The 25,793-nt window shown below is 39.0% G+C and overlaps 1 protein-coding gene across 15 annotated transcripts in view; it reads right to left on the bottom strand.

Moving 5' to 3' along the window:
* Window positions 1-25,793, bottom strand: part of HNRNPH3 (heterogeneous nuclear ribonucleoprotein H3) — a 39,131-nt gene that overhangs the window by 946 nt on the left and 12,392 nt on the right. Inside the window, exons 1-7 of one of the 15 annotated variants that reach the window (XM_082714911.1) lie at window positions 9,856-9,996; window positions 4,428-4,562; window positions 3,759-3,897; window positions 3,055-3,239; window positions 2,503-2,589; window positions 2,080-2,195; window positions 523-658 (exon numbers count right to left, since the gene is read on the bottom strand). In XM_082714911.1, the coding sequence (XP_082571037.1) occupies window positions 523-658; window positions 2,080-2,195; window positions 2,503-2,589; window positions 3,055-3,239; window positions 3,759-3,897; window positions 4,428-4,539 (775 nt within the window). In that variant the 5' untranslated portion in view covers window positions 4,540-4,562; window positions 9,856-9,996. Of the gene's footprint in view, window positions 1-522; window positions 659-2,079; window positions 2,196-2,502; window positions 2,590-3,054; window positions 3,240-3,758; window positions 3,898-4,427; window positions 4,563-8,572; window positions 8,745-9,445; window positions 9,604-9,855; window positions 10,085-25,793 lie in introns of those variants that run through there. The other 14 variants (XM_082714915.1, XM_082714904.1, XM_082714914.1 and 11 more) reach the window with 14 other exon arrangements.

The following is a 25,793-nucleotide window of genomic DNA, read 5'->3' as shown; positions in this document are numbered from 1 at the left end:
AACCAGTTACTGTGCTGCTTAAAATACATTCCACGTCTAAAGAAATGAATTCAAATAATGTCATGAAAATAATGTCCATGAAAGATTACTACAAAGTGATTTGTGTGTAGCCAGGTTTACGAATCACTGGTTTGGGTAAAATTTAATGATTTAAAACCAGTTTGATGGCATACAGAAATAACTCAGCCAACTAACTTGATGGATGGGTTAAAAAGTCCCAATTTGCAAATGGCATGGGAACTCAAGAACATGCTAGTAATATACCTATTTTCCCCCTTTAATGACTTAAGCTTAGATAACCTGTTAAGTACTGAATATGAATTAACTCTTCAACCTCCCTCCCCGCCCCCTTGCCGCGAATGAAATCTTAACTTTTTAGAGGCCATATGGTTTCAGTCCCAATGACTACCAAGGGTTACTTACCTAAAAACCTTGTAGCATATTACATTTGAGAAATTACAAATGTTATTTTATAAACTAGTTCACACCTAAGAAACTAGATAGCAAGCCAAGGATACTTACGCATGTTATTCTTATCTTTAGACATGGCAGCTACAGCATCTTCATGTGTCACAAACTCTACATCTGCCTCTCCTGTTGCTCTGCCATCAGCTCCAATATCAATATGCACTCGTATTGGATTCAGTGGTGAGAAGAACTAAATAAGAGAAAACACTTACTAAATCACCATACACCTTGGTTTTCCCTCATTCATTAAAACAAATCTTTTTACTGCCTTGTATTGCAAAGCTAACAAGTCAACTACGAACATTCTAGGACCATAAACATGGAGGAAAATGCAAAAAAATTATTTCTTTAAAATAAACTCAGTCAGGGGCACCTGGGTGGCTCACTTGATTGAGCGTCTGCCTTCAGCTCAGGGTCCGGGGACGGAGCCCTGCATCAGGCTCCCTGCTCATGAGGTAGCCTGTTTCTCCCTCTGCTTGCTAGCTGAATGAAACAAATAAATATAACCTTTTCTTTTAAGATAGCGAGCACAGGCAGGCAGAGTGACAAGCAGGCTTCCAGTCAAGCAAGGAGCCCGATGCAGGATTCGATCCTAGGACACCGGGACCACGACCTGAGCCAAAGGCAGCTGCCCAACTGACTGAGCCACCCAGACATGCCTATAATCTTTTTTAAAAAATAAAAAAATAAAATAAGCTAAATGAAAGGGGCGGGAGAGCTAAGTGATAATGGGGGAGGGGATCTAACCCAGAGCACAGTTTACTCTAAACAAATGAAAACATCTCATACGCTACCATCGAAAGGGAGGAGAATTAAGTCCTCCGTTCCTACTCCTCCCAAGGAAGTATTTCACAATTATCGTTTGAAGGATAAACAGGTAACCAGAGACTTAGAAACATGTGCAAAGAATTTAGGTGTTATGATTCAGACCAGTGGAATTTGACAAATTGACACAAACTGTACATGGATACCCCTAAAATGTATCACTTAGTTGTAAATCACAAGTTAATCAGGTTAAAGGGATCCTAAAAGGTACCTGAAACTTAGGACCAATGAGTTCCCTGTAAGATCTACAGGTACATTTCTTTTAGAGCCAGGTAACTGGTCCTGGCTTTGCAGGTCCCTAGATCTCTACTGCAACTACTCAATAGGTAAATGAATGGGTGTGACTAGATGCATATGTGCTGAAGTTCGCAGATACTCTAACCAACTTGAAACCAACCAGTTTTAAGTAAGCAGTAGCATCTATTCCCATTATTTTCACAGCTCCTAACTGTAATCATTCTGTAGCTACAAAGCTGAACCAAACAACTAAACCTTTTTCACTTTGTACATTTTCCACTTTCAAAGGGCAACACTCTATGCTGATAAATCTTTTCCCTAAATTCTTAACTGGATTTTATGAATCTACTTCCTTGAATCCTAGGTAAGTCAGCATACAATGGACAAAAAAATATTCATTAACCAGTATAGGTAAGAGTGTGTATATTTTTCCCTATTAAAGGCACTTGACGTAAAACTATAAAGAAAAAGAGAACATTAAGAACACTTCAAGATTAGATACCAGGATAAAAATTAAAAATTACTGATAAAATTACTAAAATCACTCACATTAGCAATGTCATTTTCAGTTGCACGAAAAGGTAATCCTCTCATATGTACAAAATGACCACCATGAAAACCTGAACTTGCATCACCAGCTCCACCATAGCCATGTCCTCCCATACCTAAGAGAATAAAATGTCCAATTATAATCCACTGAAACATGTGGTAAAGCATTTCAACAAACTTACTCCTGATACATACCTTTTCTTATTTATACCTTTTTCTTTGACCAATTAATCTCAGGAGTTGTTATGAGTATCAAAATCAAGAATTTACCTTTAAGTATACATCTATATAAAGCCCCACACAGGTATGCACTGAAATATGCTCAATCTATCAATTTCATAGAAGTCACCAATTATCACCACTAAATGTTGTATAAAATATTTAACATTCACCTAAAAATGAGTATGTCTTTAATATGTTTACCTCTTCCATCTCTCATTCTGTCGTCAAAGCCATCATTTCCGTAGCCATAGTTATTATAGCCACCATAGTCATCAAAACCTCCATAACCTGTGTAATTTAATGAGAAAATACATGAATACATTTTTAAGAGATAAATTTTATAAACGATTTTATAAAATCATTTTGTGGTAAGTAGTCTAGTTATATTATTTTTACAAGTTTACAACTTCCAACTCAGTGCACGTAAAAAAAAAAAAAAAAAAAGCAGCAGTTAGTAACAATCAGTGGAAATAAAAAAAAATCCTAGAGTACATTTAGGACATCAAAATTAACTTTCATCCTGATGTCAAACAAAAAAAGTGTCAAAATATGCCAATATCTTCATTTTACTTTCTGTATAACTTATATAGGTGCAAATATGTGCATCAATCAAGTCCCATAGCTGGCTATTTTCATGAACAGGTTTTAAAACCTAGTAGGTACTGAAATTACTGCCATTTCTGTATTTCTTGACAAAGTGTCAGGAACATTAAGAAAATGACAACAGAACCTTTGTTCATTAGATACACATACCACCATCATATCCATCACCTCCTCGTCGCATTCTGTCATACATACTTCCACGCCCAGCTCCATAATAACCCCCTCTTCCTCCTATCGGTCTATCATATGGTCCCGGTCGCTGGCCCAGCAATCTTCTTGGTGGATCATAAAATCCTTTGATTTCACTCCTGCTACTTCTGAAGATCTCAATATACCTATTTAAAAATGTTTAAGGTACAGGTTTCAGCATAAATGTATTAGAATAAGTAAGATATTGGGCAAAAATTCAGTAAGTTTTTCTACATCTAGATACATAACCCAATTTAAATTGCCTAAATACACCATAAATTAACATTTTTATACCTACAAACTTAAATAATTAATATTTAAGTTTTACATAGACAAATTAGTCACTTGAAAACAATTCATGTAATATAAATATATTTTTAGCTTGTTTCCTTTAGTACATGATAGGTGTTTAGAGAAAACAGCTGATTATACAAAAGCATTTATCAACATCCTACAGAGAAATGGAAACAATCTAATTTTAATTTAAGCAAACTATTAGCATTAATTCCCCACCCAAATCTGTAGTTTTCAAGTTAAATTTAGATAATTATCAATTCTTTTAAACTACCCCAGAAAAATGTTATTGTAACCCCCCCATTAAGCAATAGTGACCCACAACCCCCAAAAATAAAAATTTAACACCATCCCAAACTCTCCATCCCCACCTGTGCCCTATTCTTTCCTTGTGTTTCCCCAGAGCATTTTCTGCTATCTCCTTTGAAGCAAACTGCACGAAGGCCTCCCCTGTGCTTCTCCCCTGGTAGTCCATCGTCAATGTTATCCCATTTGGCACGATTTCCAACCCTTTAACCCAAGGACAAATAACCCCATCAAGGGGAACAGTGTTAAAGGCTGAAACATTCCCATCTGAATCAAATATTTAAAACAAGTCTAAACAAAACAAAACAAAAACAAAACAAAAAAAGCTTAAGTTTCCCATCACCCCATAATACAAGCGGAAGATTTTTTTCAAATATTATTGGATTACATTTTTTTTTGCAACCAGACTTTTTAAATTACACACTAAAAAGCTCACCTATAATACATTAAAAAGCTAAATTAAATTTAACTATGCTCCATATGATAATTCATGGTTCATTTCATCATACATAATTACTCTCAATTAAGTTTATTGCACATTAGTTAGGTTTTACATATTCTACACATTCTGTATTCAGTATTAACTGGAGCATACTTCATAACTTAATACATTAACCAAGATATCATACTCAAAAAGTCCCCAAAACAAATGGGTCTTACAAATTAAAAACTGAGTAATACAATAAAAATATAAAATTAAAATACTACTAAACTTTGACTAATACTAGAGGTACCTTGAAAGAACTGAACTATTTCCTCTTTGCTGCAACCAAATGGCAGTCCACGAAGTCGTACTGTCCCATCACTAGCGTCATTTGGACCATTATGTTTCATAACCCAATCCATCTCAATAACGTTTGATTTAAATGCTATAAAAAATAAACAAGCACATAAAGCAGTCAATCAAAATATACTCTTGCTACAGGTACTGAAGAAACACCACTCAGTGGTGCACAACAGGAAATGTAACATATGGCTTGTTGACAATGCCACGGTTCAGCAACATGACACCTTCCCACTTTGGGGTAGGCAAAGACTGGGAAAAGTCAGTGATACCTGACCCTTCTCTCCAAAAAGTACCCAATTGCAAAGGACCAAATTTTATGTAATGCCCAATCTTAAGAAAATTTACACAATTCCAGTATCAGTCTTCAGATTCTCCCTATTTCCTGACTCTGTCATCTGTATCAACTCTAGCCTTTCTCTCATCTAATTTTCATTCACATTTCTCCAGGTTTTACTTATTATTCATCTGAGTTATGTAAACTCTAAAAAACTTAATCACTCCAAAGCTGCACACTGCACCAATGTCCATTCACAGAAAGAGCCTAAGTCAGAAGTTCAGAGAGTACTTTTTTTGATGTTAGAAAAATGGCATTATAAAAAGTCTTTTTAGATGCACTTTTAGTTCTGAACACATAAAATTGTTTTTGAAGGAGGAAAAATTCTCAACTCTGTTTTAACGAAATCTCAACACTCCTCAAAAGCCAGTTTTAAAGTGAGTTAATTAGGTGAGTTTTAAAATTGAGGTAAAATTCCACCCAAAAGTGAATGCTTTGCAACAGTATGGGTGTTTTTTGAAGCCACCTATTGGGAAGTTATTGGAGATAGTACATTCAAAACCAGTTCACTCACTGCTTTACATTTAAACACAAATTTTAAAATACGTAATACATTCACATTCAAGAAGTATTTTAGGGTACAGTGAAAAGCCCTCCTAACCCTCCAGAAAGAACCCATCCACACCCAGTTCCCTTCCCAAAAGACAACAACAATCCTTTCTTTTAGAATTCCACAACACTTCAAAGAGGCTAACGCAGAAGTCCTTCAGCTGCAAAAACTTACCAGACCTTACAAATTTCACTAAGCAGCTGTAGGAATCCTACTCACCTGAGTATTTCAAACCTTTCCCTCACCACCTCCTCCCCTGTAAACAAAACAATTTGTTCACTTGATTCCTTTATGCTTCAAGATAATTTCATATCAGTGTTCACTAATATTTGATTTCACACCATCTAATTATATCGGTCCAACTGTTAGAAGGAGCATCTGCAAAGAGTAAAAATTTTTTTTCCCAGAATACGTGCATTCAAAATAGCCTAATGTTGAAATTTTCTAAATGTGCTTATTAATCAAATACCTCTGCATTTAAATCAACTTTCATACTTGTTTTGCTTTTTAAAAGTCCCGAGAGTCACTCTAGACATAGAAATCCAAAGTGGGATGGCTATGATTTTTGTTATCAGACGTTACAACTGATTTTCAGCACCTAAACAACATATTAATTTTTTTTGAGAAAGAGAATCTGGTTTTGAATCCCTATTCTGCCACTCACTGACTGATTAAAGCAAACTTAACCTCTATGTTCAGCTCTAAAATACAGCAGTGGTGCCCGTACCTCTCCAGACTGTTTTAAGACCTAAAATGCTCAGTCTACAACATGGTAATCAGTCAGTAACAGCCACTGCTATTGGATTTTAAGGGCCCCTCCTGTAAAATTACTGCAATAGACCACAAAATAAATAAATGAACCTTAAAAGGATGGAAAAGTATCCTGAGTCTTGAAAGCAAGTAAGGATAGGTACAAGTGGCTTCCAAAGTAAACACAGGCTTAAGGATTCAAGACTCCTTAGGATTTGGGTGGGGCAGGGGGCAATGTTTACTACAGCACGTGTTAGCTAGATTAAAAAAAAATACTGTTCTGGAGTAGTTTCGAAACAAGTAGACCCTCAATCAGTTTGGGTTTGGCTTTAAAAAAAAAAAAAAAGCCAAACAAACAAAACAAAACAAAACAAAAACTCTCTTATTAAGGACAATTCAAGAATAGAACAGTAAATGGAGAGGAGGTAACATCACATGTTACTTCCTCCCGGAAAATATTAAGTATTTAACAAAACCAATCTGTTGTGAAAAGACCTTAATGTGATACTTTTTATCATTTAGCCCATTTCTTTCTACAATGTAAAGACACTGGGGAAAAAAAAACCACAAAAAAGGATGGAAATTAACTTTACTACAAAATTTAGCCCTTTCCAAGAAACACTAAGCAAGCAAACTAGTTTTGATTTTTGGATCAGTCCATACCAAAGACACTTATAAACAAAGTATTAAGTCTATAAAAAAAACCACACACACTATACTGTTAACGCAATTTTAAGTTGATGAGAAATTAACCAGATTCTCTCCACCCCACAGGCATTTAAGAGCACAAAACATAAAGCCACACTACACTTCTTCAAAACTCAAAATTTGATTGTAGAATTCTACTTCAAGAAAACCAAGACAAACTCTGAAGGCATACAAAAAGATCATCTGCTCTAATATGTTAATAAAGCTGTCTAGGAACTACCCAGAGTTTACTAATTATTCAGGATAATCCATTTCAACCTTTCTTTTCAACATCGTCATGACTATCTCAATTGTTTTAAGACGCCAAGTGTTAGCACCAATTAAAAATACCAGCAGTTGAACTAGGATAACTGTAGTCAATTCTGAACAGAACTAAAATTTCCTAAAAGTTATGCTAAGTGAAAGAAGCCAGTCACAAAAGTCCACGTATGTAGGATTTTAAATGGATGAAGTTTATGGTCTGTGAACTGTATCTCAAAGCTGCTAAGCACCTCTTAACAAAAATCAAATGAAACATCAAATTCCTTTGTAACACAGAGGCACAGACTATCTTCTTAAGTATAATATGTAGTTAGGGTGTGATGCACCAATAAATAACTTAATAAATGGTACCCCACTGGTCCTAAAAAAATGAAAATGAACTTCGGAATTTGGCAAAAAGTGGTGATATGTCTAACTAAAATGAAAAATTTACATCATTTTCTCTTTCCAGTGTGCTTGCTCCTTAATTTTCAGTAGAAAAAGTAGACACACCACTAATACCTAAAATGAGGTGAAGTCTAAAATTATAAAGGAGTTCTCTTCTAAAACAAAGTTACCATCACCTACTGCAGCTCAGCCACTTATTTACCAAAATAAGAACACCAAAAAACCCCACATGATTATTAAAAATATAAAGGCAATCAGCAACCAGATGGATTTCCAGATTCCAGATGATGATGCAGAAAGAGGGCAGAAAAAAAGGTTTCTAGGGTAATCCAATTAGGAAAGCGGTTTTATCATGTACTATTTTACAGGAAACTGGGCTTTTCCAAATGCTACCACAAACCAGACCGTCTTAAATAATACGAGATTTTTTTTTTTTTTTAAAGGCTGAAAAAACAGAGTTCCTGTAGGGATTCAGCTATTATTGGAAGCTTATTCTCAGGCTACCTGTCACTTTGTACCTTCTCAAGGAAAATTACAGACCCAGTTCTCCTGTGTTCTAAGGACCAAAAATCATCACACAACATGACTGGACTTTCTTTTTGTTATGTAGGCTTATTTTCTGGGTCAAAATATTACCACAGTCCTATAGTAAATAAAAAAACATGCTTAGCTACCGAAAGGAAAATAAACGCTAACTGTATTTTTATATATTTTTCTTCCACCGCCCTCTTTGCACAACATGTAACCTTTGGAGATTTAATATTGAAAAGTCAGTAACTCAACTGCTACACAAACTTATGCCATCGCTGACTGTGTTTTAACAACTGTTTCCCAAAGGTAAAACTCCTACTTAAATTATAACCGAGTATGTGCCAAACTACACAAAACCATTGCTAAACCACCCACCCCCACCCAAAAGTTCAGAAAGCTCTAACACAGTTAACTAGTCCTAAACGACCTATTTGAAATATGCCCATTTCACATTCCTATTTGATAAGTCACCCGCTTTACTGCTTACAAAACAATTACCCACCAAGTGTTTAAGATAAATGTGAGAAGAAGGAAAAACAAACAAACCACCCTTTGGAAAATGAGTACGTACTCTTTTTCGAAGTTCCAAATCTGGAATATAAGGGCCGGCTAAGCGTCCTTTATTCCTCCCCGGAGACTTTCGTTTATCTAGCGGCCCTAGAGACCAGAGAGCTAAGGAGAGTACGCCCCTTTCCCCCCCTCATCCCCATCTCTCCGTCCGGCAGCCAAGCCTGGCTTTAAAACCTTCGCCACCGGGCGGCGGAATTACAAAGGAGGCCGTCTGCCTCCTTTGTCCTGGATTTGGGAGTTGAGCGCCTTCGTCGCCATTGGCTTTCCTCCCCCAGCTCCAGCCTCTCTCATCTTGGGAATCTGCGTCAGAAGTCACTCGCAGTCCCGCCAGCCCCGGTAGCCCAGCAGAGACTGCGGAGGAAGGGAGGCCGCGGTGGGAGGCCAGGCCCATCCGGCGCCATTTCCATCGGGAGCGCGCCCGCCAGCCCAGGACCTCCCCCACCCAAGTGCCCAGCCTTTCCCTGCTCGCTTCGTTCCCCACCCTCATCCCTTCCGGGGTGCTCTGACCTCCCCCCCGGCCTTCTAAATCAGTTTTCGGAAGCTGAAGGGCAAAAAGTATTAAGAGAGGGGAAGGGCGGGAAGCCGAGGTGGCCGCGCCACCGTACCCAAAATGGCGGCGGCCAAACCAGCAGGGAAAGAGGGGAAATGCTGGATGACCCCCACTCCGGTCCTCAGTTTCGTTCACTGAATTTCACCCGAGCAAGTCCTCCCCACGGCAGGCCGCCCTCCCTGAAGTGGGAGATCGCCTGGGAGACGCAGTCTGGCCGACTCCGAGCGGCGACCTCCACACTTCCCCCCCACACACCCCACCCCCTCCCAGTCTCTCTTTCGTCCTTCTCCCGACTCCGCTCTCGACACTACCAGCCCAACCTACCCCCTTTTACTTCAGATACCCTGTCGAGCGACAGTAACGCCGACTCCGGTACTCGCGGGGTCGGTCGGGAAGAGGAAGAAGTCGCTCGCCTCGTGTAGCGCTCGCCACAACGGTTCTTCCAACCGTCTCCGGCAGCGGCAACCGCTAAGGGAGCTGCGCAGCAGAGAGACTGGCTTGGGGGGATGGGAGAGAGCGAGCGAGAAGGAGGGGGTGGGGCGAGAGCAACGAAGACTGGCCGGCCCACTCTCGCGAGATAAGAGATCCGATCCCGCGTTGGCGCTACGGCAAGAAATGCGCTTGCGTGCTAATGGGTTGTCCTGTTTGTTGGGGTAGGAGTGGAAAGTAGTCGAGCTCGTCCAGTTAGAAAAAGACGCGGATTACTGTAAGACTGTTAAATGCCTAGAGCTTACCTTTCTGCCCACTCTGGAAGGATGTGAAGTGGCAGCAATTGTGTGCGTGTGTTGAAGCGGTTCGGAGAAGTTCGATTCTCTGTCCGCACCAAGAACAAATTCCGTAGAGGCCCCACCCTTACCCCAGCGTCACCGGTAGAGAAGGGATGCCACGTGGTTCGGCGGCCAAATGCGAAGGAGGGCTTTTCTTGTCAGGTTTGCGTTATGCAGTAAAATAAGTGTTTTACTCCTGCGAAGATAAAGTGTCCACCAGACCCCCATTTTGGCTCTTGGCCTGGGGCTCCTCTTCTCTGCCCTGACACTAAGGCAACCGGCCTCACCCCACTCCCCACCAGCGGGTCTCCTTCCCTGAGTCCTCTTGATTTCAGATTTCCTCTGATAGTCCCAAGAGAAAGTACTCACTTTCTCCTTGTGCCTTCCTTTTTCATCTCTCCTTCTGATTTTAATGAAGTATAATTAACATACAGTGTTCGATTAGTTTTAGGCAGACAACATTGATTGGACAACTCTTTCTTAGTGCTCATTAAGAAAAGTGTAGTCACCATCTGTTACCATATAACATTATTATATACTATTGACTATATTCCCAATTCTGGGCTTTTCATCTCTGTGACTTACTTACTTTATAACCAATTTTGTACCTCCTAATCCCTTATATCTATTTCACCCATTCCCTCTGCAGCCATCAGTTTGTTCTCCCTACTGAACTCATTTGTTCATTTTTGTTTGTTAGTTTCATCTCTTTATAACCTCAGTGACAAATCAGGCACTCATGACTGAGGAATTTGGGTTGTTTTCTTTCTTTCTTTTAAAGATTTTATTTATTTATTTGAGAGAGAGACAGGGAGAGAGAGCATGAGTGAGGAGAAGGGCAGAGAGAAGCAGACTCCCTGTGGAGCTGGGAGCCCGATGCGGGACTCGATCCAGGGACTCCGAGATCATGACCTGAGCCGAAGGCAGTTGTCCAACCAACTGAGCCACCCAGGCGTCCCTCGGGTTGTTTTCTAAATAGGGCTTTGCATTCTTGACAATTGCGTGTACAAGTGATACCTAATACTTTGGGGTTATGCTGGCCTACCCCCAGGGTCCTTAGGGACACCTTACGACTTTTTTTTAATTAAAAAAAAAATGCAAGCCATATTTCTTTGGGGAGGATGCAGGGTGGTCCTGGTAAAGAGATCAATGCAAGGTGAAGTGCTAATGTAGGAAACATTATGAAGTGCAAGGGAGGGAAAGAAATGAATTTGAACACAGGGATGTTCCTTGTAGGCTGGAAATGTGGACCAAACTCTGTTGCAGGCCTTTAATATCCAGCCAAAGACCTGGTACCTTGTACTGCAGATGTTGGGAAGCCCTTAGGGTGGAATGAGGGGTGTATAAGCGGTGTTAGCAGTGGAGAAGCTTGAATAATTTTTTTACCTCATGAGATCTCAAATGTGTATGGTGGAGGCAGTTACCTCCACCAGTTACCCGCATGTAATGGCCATTTCCATGTCATGGTTTAATTCACCTTCAAATCTGCTTTAGACAAGTGTGGGACAGTAAGAATTGGCTAGGTCATAGTGCCCTATGCTATTCTTCACCCCACTCCCTCAAAATACTTCTTAGGTTAAAGGGGATGGAACAGTGTGGTCATCATTACAAGACACAAAAACAAAACCTGATAATGTAACATTATGGTCCATATTTATTAAGAGTTTGCTTGTGGAGCGCCTGGGTGGCTCAGTGGATTAAAGCCTCTGCTTTCTGCTCAGGTCATGATCCCAGGGTTCTGGGATGGAGCCCTGTATTGGCTCTCTGCTCAGAGGGGAGCCTGCTTCCCCCACGCCTTTGCTTCCCTCTCTGCCTGCTTGTGATTTCTGTCAAATAAAAAAATAAAATCTTAAAAAAAAAAAAGTTTACTTGAGCTAGTGCTGTGCTCAATCCACTGATTCCTTATAATCCTAAAGGATAATTATTATTATTGTCCCCATTTTACAGTGAGATACCAGAGTTTGAGAAGTACGAAAACTCGTTTAAGATCACACACCTAGTGGGTGATTCAGTTGGTTAAGCATCTGCCTTTGGCTGAGGTCATGATCCCAGGGTCCTGGGATTGAGTCCTGCAGCCAGTGGGCTTCCTACTCAGTGGGGAATCTTTCTTTCCCTCTGCCCCTTTCCCCTTCTCCTGCTTGCTCTCTCTCTCTCTGTCTCTCTCAAATAAGTACATAAAATCTTTTTTTTTTTTTTAAGGGTCACTCACCTAGTGAAGAAGCTAGAATTTGAATCTAAATGGTTTTACTCAAGGGCCTAATGTCTTAAAGCACTCTGGACCTTCTTGGTGTTGCATGGAACTTAACTATCCATTCAAGGAACAAGCATCATTTTAGGCAAATTGAAGTTACTTCCCCTAACAAACATTATCAACTAAGGGGAAGAACTGCAGTTAATGGTTCATTGGCTGGAGACTTTTGAACAGGTCTGAAATTTGATGTCCTGGTGTCACTGACACCTTGAGCCCCTCTCCACAGTTAAAAAATTTTGCTATATTATTAAGAGTCCAGGCTACCACACCTTAGATGGAGTTCTTCCCTGGGTACAAGTTACATCACTATTTTACTCTTTCAGTCTTTCAACCTGATTTAGTAGATGGAATTCTGTAATCCCTTTCACCCCTTGCCTGAATTCAAACAATGTATTTAAGTGCCTGATTGAGTTTGGCATTCTTTCCACGTAATTTGTATGATTACAGGCCACAATCCTAGAATCATTCTATGTTTTCTTTGCGTTTTGGCCGCAACTCCCTTATATCAGGCACTCTGCTGTTTGCGTGTGAATGCTTAGGAAGGACTTGAAATTAGTACATTCATTCCATTGCTTTTTTATTATTACAGCAAGTAAAAGGCTTTGAATTTTTTAAAAAAATGTACACTAATTTTGGGGCAAACCTAGTCTTTTTTTAAAAATGATTTTTGTTTTTATTTATTTGTTTTAAGTAATCTCTATACCCAATGTGGGCTTGAACCCACATCCCAGAGATGAAGAGTCTCATGCTCTACCAACTGAGCCAGACAGGCACCCTAGGGCAAATCTAATTTTTATTTGACTTCCTATTTTACTGCTTCCCCCGCCCCCACCAAAAAAAGTCTATCAACTATTCCCATTTGCAAATTGTATTCTGTAAGTCTTGGTGAGATTGGTTCACCACCGCTCCAGTGATCCCTACAGAATTGTTTCCAGATTGATCTCTGTGGAATTGTTTCCATAGAGATAGTTAGAACTGAGGGCTCCCAGCTGCTTTCAGGATTTTGTTTTCTTTGTCTTCCTTTCTGTTATTTCAGTGCTTCAGTGCTTTCCTGTTAGCGTAGAGATTAGAGGTTCTGTGGAGAGGATCTTGTTAGAGGCCATAATGAGAGAAAAGATGAAAAAGGAGAAGGAAATGGAAGTACCCACAACACTAAGAGGAAAACAAGAAAACGAACATGTGATTATGTATTACACCATCAGGATGAAGAGGAGAGGAAAATTCCATGCAGAGCCCAGAGAAAGAGAAAGAAAGAGAAATGGAAAGACCATGCACCCTTCTGGGAGAGAGAAGGCATATTCACTAAAAATTAAGATAGTTGTTTGCATGACCCCAATGGCATTCTAAAATAACAAAAACTGGATTAACATAATCTTTTTGCCATTATGGAAAGCAAATAAGCTAAAAAAAAGGTAGCAAAACCCACAAATAAGTTTCTAGGAGTATGTTTAATTAGTTGATGCTTTTTTAACACTAAATCTGCCTTACTGAGTAGTTTGTGAAATGCTTTTTCATATTTATCTACTATCTTTAGACAGGAGTGATCTTCCTTGTCATGATTCAAAATTTCTCAAGGCAAGGCTTAATTACACAGCTTACATTCTTGATACTGTTTTGTTTCAGTCATCAAAGTGTCCATTCTGGAATTCGGGAAACCAAAAGGTCTCTTCCAATTTTAATTATTATACAATAAGTAAACAAATGGAAACCTTAAAGGAAGAAAACACCTAACATACTTTCTCTGATTTTTAAAAATAATCAGAAGTATTGAGCATTCTTTTTGTTGTAGTGGATTGTTGTGAAGAACAGGGACAACAGGTACAAAAGATAGCTACTTAGGAGTTTAAATCAGATTATTGTACAGCTTTTAATGTGTCAGAAGCACATTAATAACTTAGAAGCAGGACAGATAATAAGAGTATCAGACTGTTTCCCATTGATCTTAAGTTTCTGAGGGGTAAATAGAAATATAGTTTTCATTATATATATACCTATGTCTCTCGGTGTACAAACAATGATGGTTATATTGTGGGTAGAGCATTTTAAGTAACTTTTCTTTTTTTTTAAGTAGGAGCTTGAACTCATGACCCTTCGATGGAAACCTGAGCTGAGATCAAGAGTCAGATGCTTAACTGCCAGAGCCATGCAAGCACTAATTTTCAGTATAGTCTAGGAACATTATTATTTTATGGACCAAGAAATAGAAGAACCAAAAGATAAATTAATGCTTCCAAGTTTACAAAGAAAATCAATGGCAAAACAGAATTATCTTCATAATCAAAGATTCAGACATGTCTTGGTTCCAATCCCAGCTTTGACACTTCCCTACCAGCTGCTTGATTCTGAGGCATTTAACTTTTCTGAACCTGTTTTTAAATCTCTAAAATGGGTGGTTAGGTTGTTGTGTAAGGTAGATATTAGTAATTGAAATGATAATTCTAGTCCCATCCTCTTTCATGGATGTGTATCATGTTAGTAAATCTGGCTCATTATTGATAAATACATTTCAACAGTGAATTTAATAGAATTTTTTGGGAAGTATGGTGTCCTATGCACTGTGTTGGGGGACAGCAAATTATTTCAGGGAAATCTGTGAACTCATATGAATACCAAGTATCACCTCTGGATAGAATAAGTAATATGTCACATGTAATGTAGTGCTGTTTTTTTAGTATAGGCAGATAAAGTTGCTGTTAATGGAAATTGGGGGGTTATGGGTAACTGGGAAATGGACTTTTTAAAAAAGATTTTATTTATTTATTTGACAGAGCACAAGCAGGGGAAGCAGCAAGAAGAAAATCAACATGACTTATCAGTGATAATGTTAGCCATGGTCACCTGGCTGAAGTAGTATCATCTGGTATTTCTTTGTCCTGGCTGTACAATCAGCCATTTTTCCATGAAGCTTCAGTTCCTTTTATTATCGAGGAATATTGTTTAATTTTCACATTTCCCCAAACTTCCTTTTCCTTTTGTTGTTGATATGTAATTTCATTCCATTGTTCTTAAAGGACATACTTTTTATGATTCCAAGTATTTAAATTTACTGGGACTTAATAAACCTAAAAAAAATTTACAGGGACTTGTTTTATGGCCTAACATATAATCTATTTTGGAGACTGTTCCATGTGCACTTGAGAAGAACATATTGTTTACTTCTATTGGGAGATGTTGTACAGATGTCTGTTAGGGCTAGTTGGTTACAGTGTTATTAAAGTCTTCTGTTTCTTTCCTGATCTTCTGTCTAGTTGTTCTGTTACTGAAAGTAGGCTGTGAAATCTCCAACTCTTATTATTAAATTGTCTATTTCTTTGATTCTGCCAGATTTTGCTTCAAATGTTTTGGGGTTCTATTGTTAGGTGCACATATGTTTGTAATTATTATATAGTCCTAATGAACTGATCCTTTTATCATTATAAAATGTCTTTGTTTCTAGCAACAACTTTTGTCTTTAAAGTCTTTTGTCAGAGCGCCTGAGTGGGTCACTCGTCAAGTGTCTGCCTTCAGCTTGGGTCATGATCCCAGGGTTCTGGCATCTAGCCCCACATCAGGCTCCCTGGTCAGTGGGGAGCCTGCTTCTCCCTTTCCTACTCCCCCTGCCTGTGTTCCCTGTCTCGCTGTGTCTCTCTCTGTCAAATAAATAAAATATTAAAAAAAAAAAACAAAGTCTATTTTGTCTGGTATTAGTAGTCACTTCAGCTTCATTTTGTTTACCTTTTATGTGGCATATCTTTCCCATTTTTTTTACTTTCAACCTATTTATGTCTACAAATTTAAAGTGTGTCTCTCAGAGAAATCATAGTTAGACATTAAAAAAATCAATTCTGCTGATCTCTGCTTTTTGGTTAGAGAGTTTATTCCATTTACATTTGATATAGTTACTGATAAAGTAGGTTTTAAGTCTGCCATTTCCTATTTGTTTTCAACATGTCTTATGTCTTTATTGTTTCTATATTCCTTCATTACTGCTTTCTTTTGTGTTAACTACATATTTTGTATCTACTATACTACATATATGAATTTGCACATATGCTATTTCATACATATTAATATATATAAAAAACATATGTATATTTCTTTTTTTTAGAGAAAAATTCTTCTCTAAAAGTTCTTTTTTTTTTTTAAAAAGATTTTTTTTTTTTAAGATTTTATTTATTTATTTGACAGAGAGAAATCACAAGTAGATGGAGAGGCAGGCAGAGAGAGAGAGAGAGAGGGAAGCAGGCTCCCTGCTGAGCAGAGAGCCCGATGCGGGACTCGATCTCAGGACCCCGAGATCATGACCTGAGCCGAAGGCAGCGGCTTAACCCACTGAGCCACCCAGGCGCCCTTAAAAAAGATTTTATTTATTTATTTGACAGACAAGAGATCACAAGTAGGCAGAGAGGCAGGCAGAGAGAGAGGAGGAAGCAGGCTCCCTGCCAAGCAAAGAGCCCAGTGGGACTCGATCCCAGGACTACAAGATCATGACCTGAGCTGAAGGCAGAGGCTTAACCCACTGAGCCACGCAGGTGCCCTATATGTATATTTCTTGTAAGCATGCACTGGTTTGTTTGGTGCCAAAACCTGGGACCGAATGTAAGCATGCATTTGCAAGTATCCATAAAAAGAACAGAAGGATATATATAAATAAAGAAGGCTACAGAATTTTAAGAATTATTTTGTTTGCTTATCCCTAAGACCCATAACATTAAAAAACTCACTATTTCCCACCGTTGCTCAAGTTAAACCCAAGTAGTAGATATAGAGATAGTATTTTTTCTTTAAAGACTGTAGACTCACTTTTACCATTAATTGCAAGATAGAGCAAAACTTCACCTGTGCTTTACAAAAAGATTGATGAATCTTTAACTATGTGACTACTTAAAAATTCACAATTCAAAATATAAATATGCAATATAGTTGAGTAGTCAAATATAGCTTCTTTATAGAGCAATAGAAAGAGCCTAAGCAATTTTGGCATCTGTTGAGAGTTTTATTACTGCAAACAAAATACTGAATCATGTTTTTATTACTTAGAATCATAACATCAGGTCATAGTTTATTTTCTGCAGTCCATTCTAACTCCTTGAACTTCTTAGGGGGCAAAAATGTGGGTCTTAATTTCAAGTAGTCCAAGTATTTTTTAAATTAACTAATTTTTTAAAAGACTTTATTAATTTTTATTTATCAGATAGAGAGAGAGAGAGAGAGTGAATGAGCAGGAAGAGCAGCAAGTAGAGGGAGAAGCAAGCTCCCTGATGTGGGACTCGATCCTAGAATCCTGGGATCACTACCTGAGCTGAAGGCAGACACTTAACAGACTGAGCCACCCAGGGGCCCAGTATTTTTTTTTTTTTTTTTTTTTTTTTTGATAGAGAGCGAGGGAGCGAGAGCACAAGCATAGGGAGCGCAGGCAGAGGCAGAAGCAGAGAGCCCAGTGTGGGTCTTCATCCCGGGACCCTGGGATCATGACCTGAGCCAAAGTCAGACACTTAATAACCAACTGAGCCATCCAGACACCCCAAATAGTCAAAGTATTTTTTAAAATTTTGGTTGATAGGGCACCTGGGTGGCTCAGTCTGTTAAACATCAGACTCTTGGTTTCAGCTCAGGTCATGATCTCAGGGTTCTGAGGTTGAGCACTGTGTCAGGGGTCCCCACTCAGCTGGGAGTCTGCTTGAGATTCTTTCTCTCCCTCTTCCTCTGCCCCTTCCCCTCCTCACACACACACTCTTTCTCTAAAATAAATCTATGTATATTTATTTATTTTTAACAGATTTTATTTATTTGACAGAGAGACACACGTGAGAGAGGGAGCACAAGCAGGGGCAGTGGGAGAGGGAGAAGCAGGCTTCCTGCTGAGCAGAGATCCTGATGTGTGCAGGGCTTCATCCCAGGACCCTGAGGCATGACCTGAGCTGAAGGCAGATGCCTAATGACTGAGCCACCCAGGTGCCCCTAAAATAAATCTAAAAAATATATATGTGTGTGTGTGTGTGTGTGTGTGTGTGGTGTGTCTGATAAATAGTAAGTCATGATTATGAGAACCATAAATCAACAGAAAAAGTGAAAAATTACAGAATAGTTGGTGTTTGAACATAAAAGTAGTTGAGGAATTCCAAACCAGGCTATTGTTTTAACAAAGCCAAGCTAATATTTTAAGAAAGGCAGTGTTCCAGAGCTCCACCAAGTCTAGAAAATATGCGTAAGAGTAAACACAAAGTAAGAGAGTGCCATAGAGAGAGAAAGAGATTCCGTGTAGCTAGATAAAACTAATTTAAACATACATTTCTTCCAAATTTTGATGTAAAACTTATTTTACTTATCATTGTAATTCTTTTTTATAGTTATTTCCTTTTTACCAGCTAATAAAGTAGACGGAGTTCATGTACACGTTGAATGCTATACTCTACTTTTAAGTATTTATATTTTCAAAAAACTAAACTGGTATTTACTAATGAGTAGCCTAGTTTTGAGGCAGCAGTCATAGCAAAAGCTAAGTAGGCTCTTTTGTACTAACAGCTGGGGAATAACAGGAATCAACTTTCTGTTGTTTGTAGCCACAGGAGACTGTAAACAAACTAAGAGTATTACAGAGGGATGAATAAGCATTAGTGTTCCCAGACACACCCATGGGCAGGTTTAATGACTAAGTTATTTGAACAAGGGAATTGAACAAGTTATTTGACAGGGAATTGTCAAGTGGGATTTCTGTTTTTTCTGGACTAACTTTTTTTTTTTTATAAGATTTTATTTATTTAAATAAATAAGAAAAAGAGAGAGACAGCGAGAAAGGGAATACAAGCAGGGGAGAGGAAGAGGGAGAAGCAGGCTTCCTGTGGAGCAAGGAGCCTGATGCAGGGCTCGATTCTAGGACCCTGGGATCATGACCTGAGCCGAAGGCAGATGCTTAACCTGACTGAGCCACCCAGGTGCCCCAAACTTATTTTTTATAAGGAGATCATATTCATATACTAAATTGATGACCAAAAACTAACTTTAAAAAAATAAGAGATACAAGTAGTTGAGAAATCATTATACCTTCTGGCGGTGATTGATTTCTATTAAAGAGCAGATTTGTTTTAATGAAGGATAGTTGCAAGAAAACAGGCAGAGGTAAGGGGGGGGGGGGCTCCCGCCCTAAGAGGAAACCACCCTTAAAAGGATGTTACACCACCCTGAAAGGACCCTTTCACCCTTTCCCACATGATATGCAAATGATAAAAACCAGACTTGGTGACAGGCTCTTGGAGGGTTAACATATTAAAACAGCCCGCCAGCAAACTCATAAAAACCCTTAGACTTAGAAACGACAGTTTCTAAGTGAGAGAGAGACAGTTTCTCTCAGGTCCTCTCCCTCTTTGGGAGCTCTGTATGTTCACCCAGTAAACTTCGTTTTGCCGCCTATCGATCTGTCTGGTCTACCTATTCATTCTTCAAAGCAATGTGACCAAAAACCACGGGCATCAAAGGAAAAGAAATCTTGTAATAGTTTAGGGGTCTAATGGAATGTGAGTAAAACTGGAGAAGAAAATCTTTAATTATTTTGGTCATTTGAAAAACACCCTGCCTGGTAGCTGCACCTCAGGCACAGTCATTTAGGTTACCCAGGATGCCAGAATTTGTGCAAGCCCATTTATTGGGGAAAGAAAGGCAAGCTGCTTAAACTTCATCTGCCTCACATTTTCTCTCAGTAATTTAGTGGGAGGTTACGCTGCTTTTTCCTTACAGAAAAGAAATAAAAATTAATTGCAGGGGGAGGGTAGGAAGTAGAAAAGAGACATCCTCAGAAAAAAGATTAGAAGCTTGGGATAGAGGGCTCTAACTCACTCATGAGCCTCTCTCCTCTCCCTGGGTGTCTGGCACTGGAGCCTGACACATAGTGCTGTTGAACTGAACTTTGGATTTCTGAACCTACAAAGATGAAGATCAAATTGTAGACATTGGGTCCAGGAGATCTTTAAAGTATCATCTCATAGATCTCTCCTATCCTCTCTCCTCTCTATTTCTTTTCTTTTCTTTAAAAAAAATTTTTTTTTATTTGACAGAGAGACACAGTGAGAGAGGGAACACAAGTGGGGAGAATGGGAGAGGGATAAGCAGGCTTCCTGAGGAGCAGGGAGCCTGATGCAAGGCTTGATCCAGTCCCTAGGATCATGACCTGAGCCGAAGGGAGATGCTTAATGACTGAGCCACCCAGGTGCCCTTTCCCCTCTCTTATTTCTGTATCAAATTTGTTTGCTCTGACATCAATCCATGCACTGTGCCTAAGATGCTGTTCCCACCTTCTGGAACTGCTGAACACTTTTTGTGTGTATTTTTGGACTAACTCAAATGTTAATTCATCTCTGGAGATCCCTCTCACTGTTTCCTGGGCAGAGTTATAGCTCTCTTATTGTGTTCCTAAGCATTTTATCTATATTACTTTCACATTATAGTTTTTATGTTGGTCTCCCCACTGGTTGAGAATTCTTTGAAAGACAGTGACTTATTTATCGTTTTATCCCCAAAGTCTAGCATATGCCTGACATTTAAGAAATACAAAGTATTTTTTTTTAATTTTTAAAAGATTTTATTTATTTATTTGAGATAGAGAGAGCAGGGGGCAGGAGAGGGGCAAGCAGACTCCCTGCTGATCAGGGAGCTTGATGTGGGACTTGATCCCAGGATCCTGGGATCATGACCTGAGATGAAGGCAGATGCTTAACTGACTGAGCCATCCAGGTGCCCCATGGAAATGCAAAGTAATTTTTGAAAAATAAATTGTTAATGTGAGCACTACCTTAAGCGTACTCTGTCACCATAGGGTAGAAACAGGGACATCAATTGGTTAAACTGAACAAATAAAAAAACCCTTCCTTTCTCTACTTTTTGACCAAGAATAAAAATTAAAATCAAATTATATAATACATTTTAGAAAAATATTTTTATGTACTTAAGGTGTTAGAAACTTCATGCACTTTTTTAAAAGATTTTATTTTTATTTATTTGACAGAGATCACAAGTAGGCAGTGAGGCAGGCAGAGAGAGAGAGAGGAGGAAGAGAGAGGAGGAAGCAGGCTCCCTACTGAGCAGACAGCTCTATGCAGGGCTCAAACTAAAAAATTTCATGAAACAAATGAAAATGAAAACACAACTGTTCAAAACCTTTGGGATGCAGCAAAGGGGTCCTAAGAGGGAATTATATAGCAATACCGGCCTTTCTCAAGGAACAAGAAAGGTCTCAAATACACAACCTAAACTTATGCCTAAAGGAGCTGAAGAACAGCAAATAAAGCCTAAACTCAGCAGGAGAAGAGAATAAAGATTAGAGCAGAAATCAATGAAATAGAAACTGAAGGAACTGTAGAACAGATCAGCAAAACTAGGAGCTGGTTCTTTGAAAGAACAATAAGATTGATAAACCCCTGGCCAGACTTATTAAAAAGAAAAAAAAGGACCCAAATAAGTAAAATCATGAATGAATGAGGAGCGTTCACAACCAACACCAAAAAAAATACAGTTATAAGAACATATTATGAGCAACTATATGCCAACAAATTAGGCAATCTGGAAGAAATAGATGCATCTCTAGAGATGTATAAACTACCAAAACTGAAGTAGGAAAAAATAGAAAACCTGAACAGACCCATAACCAGCAAGAAAATTGAAGTATTCATCAAAAATCTCCCAACAAACAAGAGTCCAGGGCTGGATGGCTTCCCAGGGGAATTCTACCAAACATTTAAAGATTTTATTTTTAGGGGTGCCTGTGTAGCTCAGTCATTAGGCATCTGCCTTTGGCTCAGGTCGTGGTCCCTCTCTCACTGTCTCTGTCTCTGATAAATAAAATCTTAAAAAACGATTTTATTTTTATTTATTTATTTGACAGAGAGTGAGAGAGCACAAGCAGGGGGAGCAGGGAGGAGTGAGAAACAGGCTCCCTGCTGAACAGGGAGCCTGATGTGGGACTCAATCCCAGGATCCTGGGATCATGACCTGAGCCAAAGGCAGACACTTAACCATCTGAGCCACCCAGGTACCCTCTACCAAGCATTTAAAAAAAAAAAATACCTATTCTTCTGAAGCTGTTTCAAAAAACAGAAATGGAAGGAAGGTTTCCAAACTCTTTCTAGAAGGCCAGCATTACATTGATCCCAAAACCAGATGAAGATCCCACCAAAAAGGAGAATTACAGTCCAATATCCCTGATGAATGTGGAAGCAAAAATTCTCACCAAAATATTAACCAATAGGATTCAACACTACATTAAAAGGATTGTTCATGGGATGCCTGGGTGGCTCATTCTGCTAAGTGTCTGCCTTTGGCTCAGGTGGTGATCCCCAGATCCTGGGCTCACAGCCCACATCTGGCTCCCTGGTCAGTGGAGAGCCTGTTTCTCCCTTTGCCTGCTCAGCCTGGTGTTCCCCCTGCTTGCACTCTCTCTCCGACAAATAAATAAATGTAAAAATCTTAAAAAAAAAAAAAAGGATTATTACCATTACCAAGTGGGATTTATTCCTGGGCTGCAAGCATGGTTCAACATCCTCAGATCAATGTGATATACTACATCAATAAAGGAAAGGACAAGAACCACATGATCCTTTCAATAGATGCAGAAAAAGAATTTGACAAAGTAGAGCATCCTTTCTCAATGAAAACTTCACAGAGTAGGCATAGGGGCTACATACCTCAATATCATAAAAGCCATCTATGAAAAGCTCACAACAAATATTATTCTAAAAAAACCAAAAGTTTTCCCTCTAAGGTCAGGAACACAGCAGGGACATCCACTATCATCACTATTGTTCAACACAGTACTAGAAGTCTTAGCCTCAGCAATCAGACAACAAAAAGAAATGAAAGGCATCTGAATCAGCAAAGAAGTGACATTCTCATTCTTCGCATATGACATGGTACTCTATTTGGAAAACCCAAAAGACTCCACTCCAAAGTTGCTAGAACTCATATAGGAACTTCAACAAAGTGGCAGGTTATAAAATCAATGCACAGAAATCAGTTGCATTTCTATACAATGAGACAGAAAGAGAAATTAAGGAGTCCATCCCATTTACAATTGCACCCAAACCCAAAGATACCTAGGGATAAATTTAACCAAAGAGGCAAAGGATCTGTCCTCAGAAGACTATAGAACACTCATGAAAGTAACTGAGGAAGACACAAAGAAATGGAAAAACATTTCATGCTCATGGATTGGAAGAACAAATACTGTTAAAATGTCTATGCTACCTAGAGCAGTCAACACATTCAATGCAAACCCTATCAAAATACTATCAACCTTTTTCACAGAGCTGGGACAAATAATCCTAAAATTTGTATGGAACCAGAAAAGACCCCCAAGTAGCCAGAGGAATGTTGAAAAAAAAAAAAAAAAAAAACAAAGGTTGTGGCCTCACAGTTCTGGACTTCATGCTCTTTTACAAAGCTGTGATCATTAAGACAGTATGGTACAGGCAGAAAAACAGACACATAGATCAATGGAACAGAATAGAGAGCCCAGAAAGCCCTCAACTCAATGGTCAACTAATCTTTGACTAAGCAGGAAAGAATGTCCAATGGAAAAAAGATGGTCTCTTCAACAAATGGTGTTGGGAAAACTGGCCAGCCTGCCGCTTCCTGATGGTGCACAGAAGAATGAGGCACGAACAAGTCAGCTGCAAGAGAAGGGACCAGGGGTTGGCAGTTGAGAAGACTGCCGCCCTGAACAACTCCTCAGTCCTGTATTTATTAGATACAAGACAAAAATCAACAAAGGAGTTGAAGATTATAGATAAGCAAGATTGCTGGTACATATTGATATCCCAAGGTAATGTGCTATGGCACATTAGCAACTGTTTCCTCCTTTTGTTGTTATTGGAGGAGGAGGAAGGAGATTCCTCCTTTATATATTCCTTTACGATGACTTTTATAATTTCTTTTCCCTCTGGAATGGCATGTTCAGGTTCCTCTTTAGTTTCTCCTGAACACTCATTATTGCTCTCTGAATCAGAGGATTGTAAAGGTTCCAGAATGGAGGGAATAAGAGTCCAAGTAGGCCATAGAGTAGTTGGAATTGGTTTTCCTTTAACATGCAAAAGTTTTAACTTATGACCTACTTTCACCCATGTCTGTAAGTCTAAAGTTCCTAATGTAGGGAACCAGGAGCAATGTTCTTTAATTACTTTTTTTAAAAGCTCTGAAAGTTTGTGCTAGCTGACTTTTGCTCCTCCCACCTTTAGGAGCCATCTCAATAAACATACGTCAGGGGGATATTCTTTTTTTTTTTTTTAAGATTTTATTTATTTATTTGTCAGAGTGAGCACAGGCAGACAGAGTGGCAGGCAGAGGCAGACAGAGAAGCTGGCTCCTGCTGAGCAAGGAGGCCGATGTAGAATTGATCCCAGGACACTGGGATCATGACCTGAGCGGAAGGTAGCAGCTTAACCAACTGAGCCACCCAGGCGTCCCCAGGGAGATATTCTTTTGTGCTGTTTATATTACTCATATCCTGCTATAAGTACCCACAATTCACCAGCAGGAAAAAGGCATGGCTGTGCAAAAACTGAAATAAAGCTTTGCTTGACCTTCGCTTTGTATCAGTCTTGCTCCTTTGATCATGGACCCCATCACCAGCAATCGCACTACTGGGAAAAATTCAAATGTAGTGATCCAAAAGGGCACATGCACCCCCAAAGTTTATAGCAGCAATGTCTACAATAGACAAACTGTGGAAAGAGCCCAGATATCCATCGACTGTTGAAGGTAAAAAAGTTGTGGTATGTATATACAATGGAATATCATGCAGCCATCAAAAAATGAAATCTTACCATTTGCAATGACGTGGATGGGACTAGAGGGTATTATGCTAAGCAAAATAAGTCAATCAGAGAAAGACAATCATATGATCTCACTTACATGTGGAATTCAAGAAACAAAACAGAGGATCATAGGGGAAGAGAGGAAAAAAATAAAACAAGACAAAATCAGAAAGGGAGACCAACCATAAGAGACTCAATCATAGGAAACAAACTGAGGGTTTCTGTGGGGGAGGAGGCTGAGAAGATAGAGTAACTGGGTGACAGGCATTAAGGAGGGCATGAGATGTTATCAGCACCAGGTGTTATATAAGACTAATGAATCACTGACTTCTACCTCTGAAACTAATAATACACTATATATTATTTAATTGAATTAAAAAAATAAAAATACAGGATGTTACACTGCCCTGGAAGAAGCCCTCCACCCTTTCCCATGTGATAGGTAGATGACAAAAACCTGATTGGGTGACAGGTGCTTGGAAGGTTAAACAGATTAAAACAGAGCCAACAGGCTCCTAAAATCCCTAGACTTAGAAACTCTAGTGGCAACCCTCTTAGGTCCCCTCCCTCTTCAGGAGCTCTGTATTATTGCTCAATAAACTTTGCTTTGTTGCCCACCACTCTTCATCTGGTCCACCTCTTCATTCTTCATGTGGCGTGACCAAGATCCACGGGAACCGAAGGAAAAGAAATCTTGCAGCATGTCCCCTCGGACATTTCAAGCACTTCATTAAAAACATAACCTAAGTTAGTTTGGCTATCCTAAAAAATGATATGATTATGTTCTTAAGTATATAGTCAGTATAAATATCAATATGAAATTCCAGTATTTTATTTATTTATTTATTTTTTGAAATTCCAGTATTTTAAAACAA

This window comes from Mustela nivalis (assembly GCF_964662115.1).
Source record: "Mustela nivalis genome assembly, chromosome: 2".
Taxonomy (NCBI): domain Eukaryota; kingdom Metazoa; phylum Chordata; class Mammalia; order Carnivora; family Mustelidae; genus Mustela; species Mustela nivalis.
This window is presented reverse-complemented; position numbering and strand designations above follow the sequence as displayed.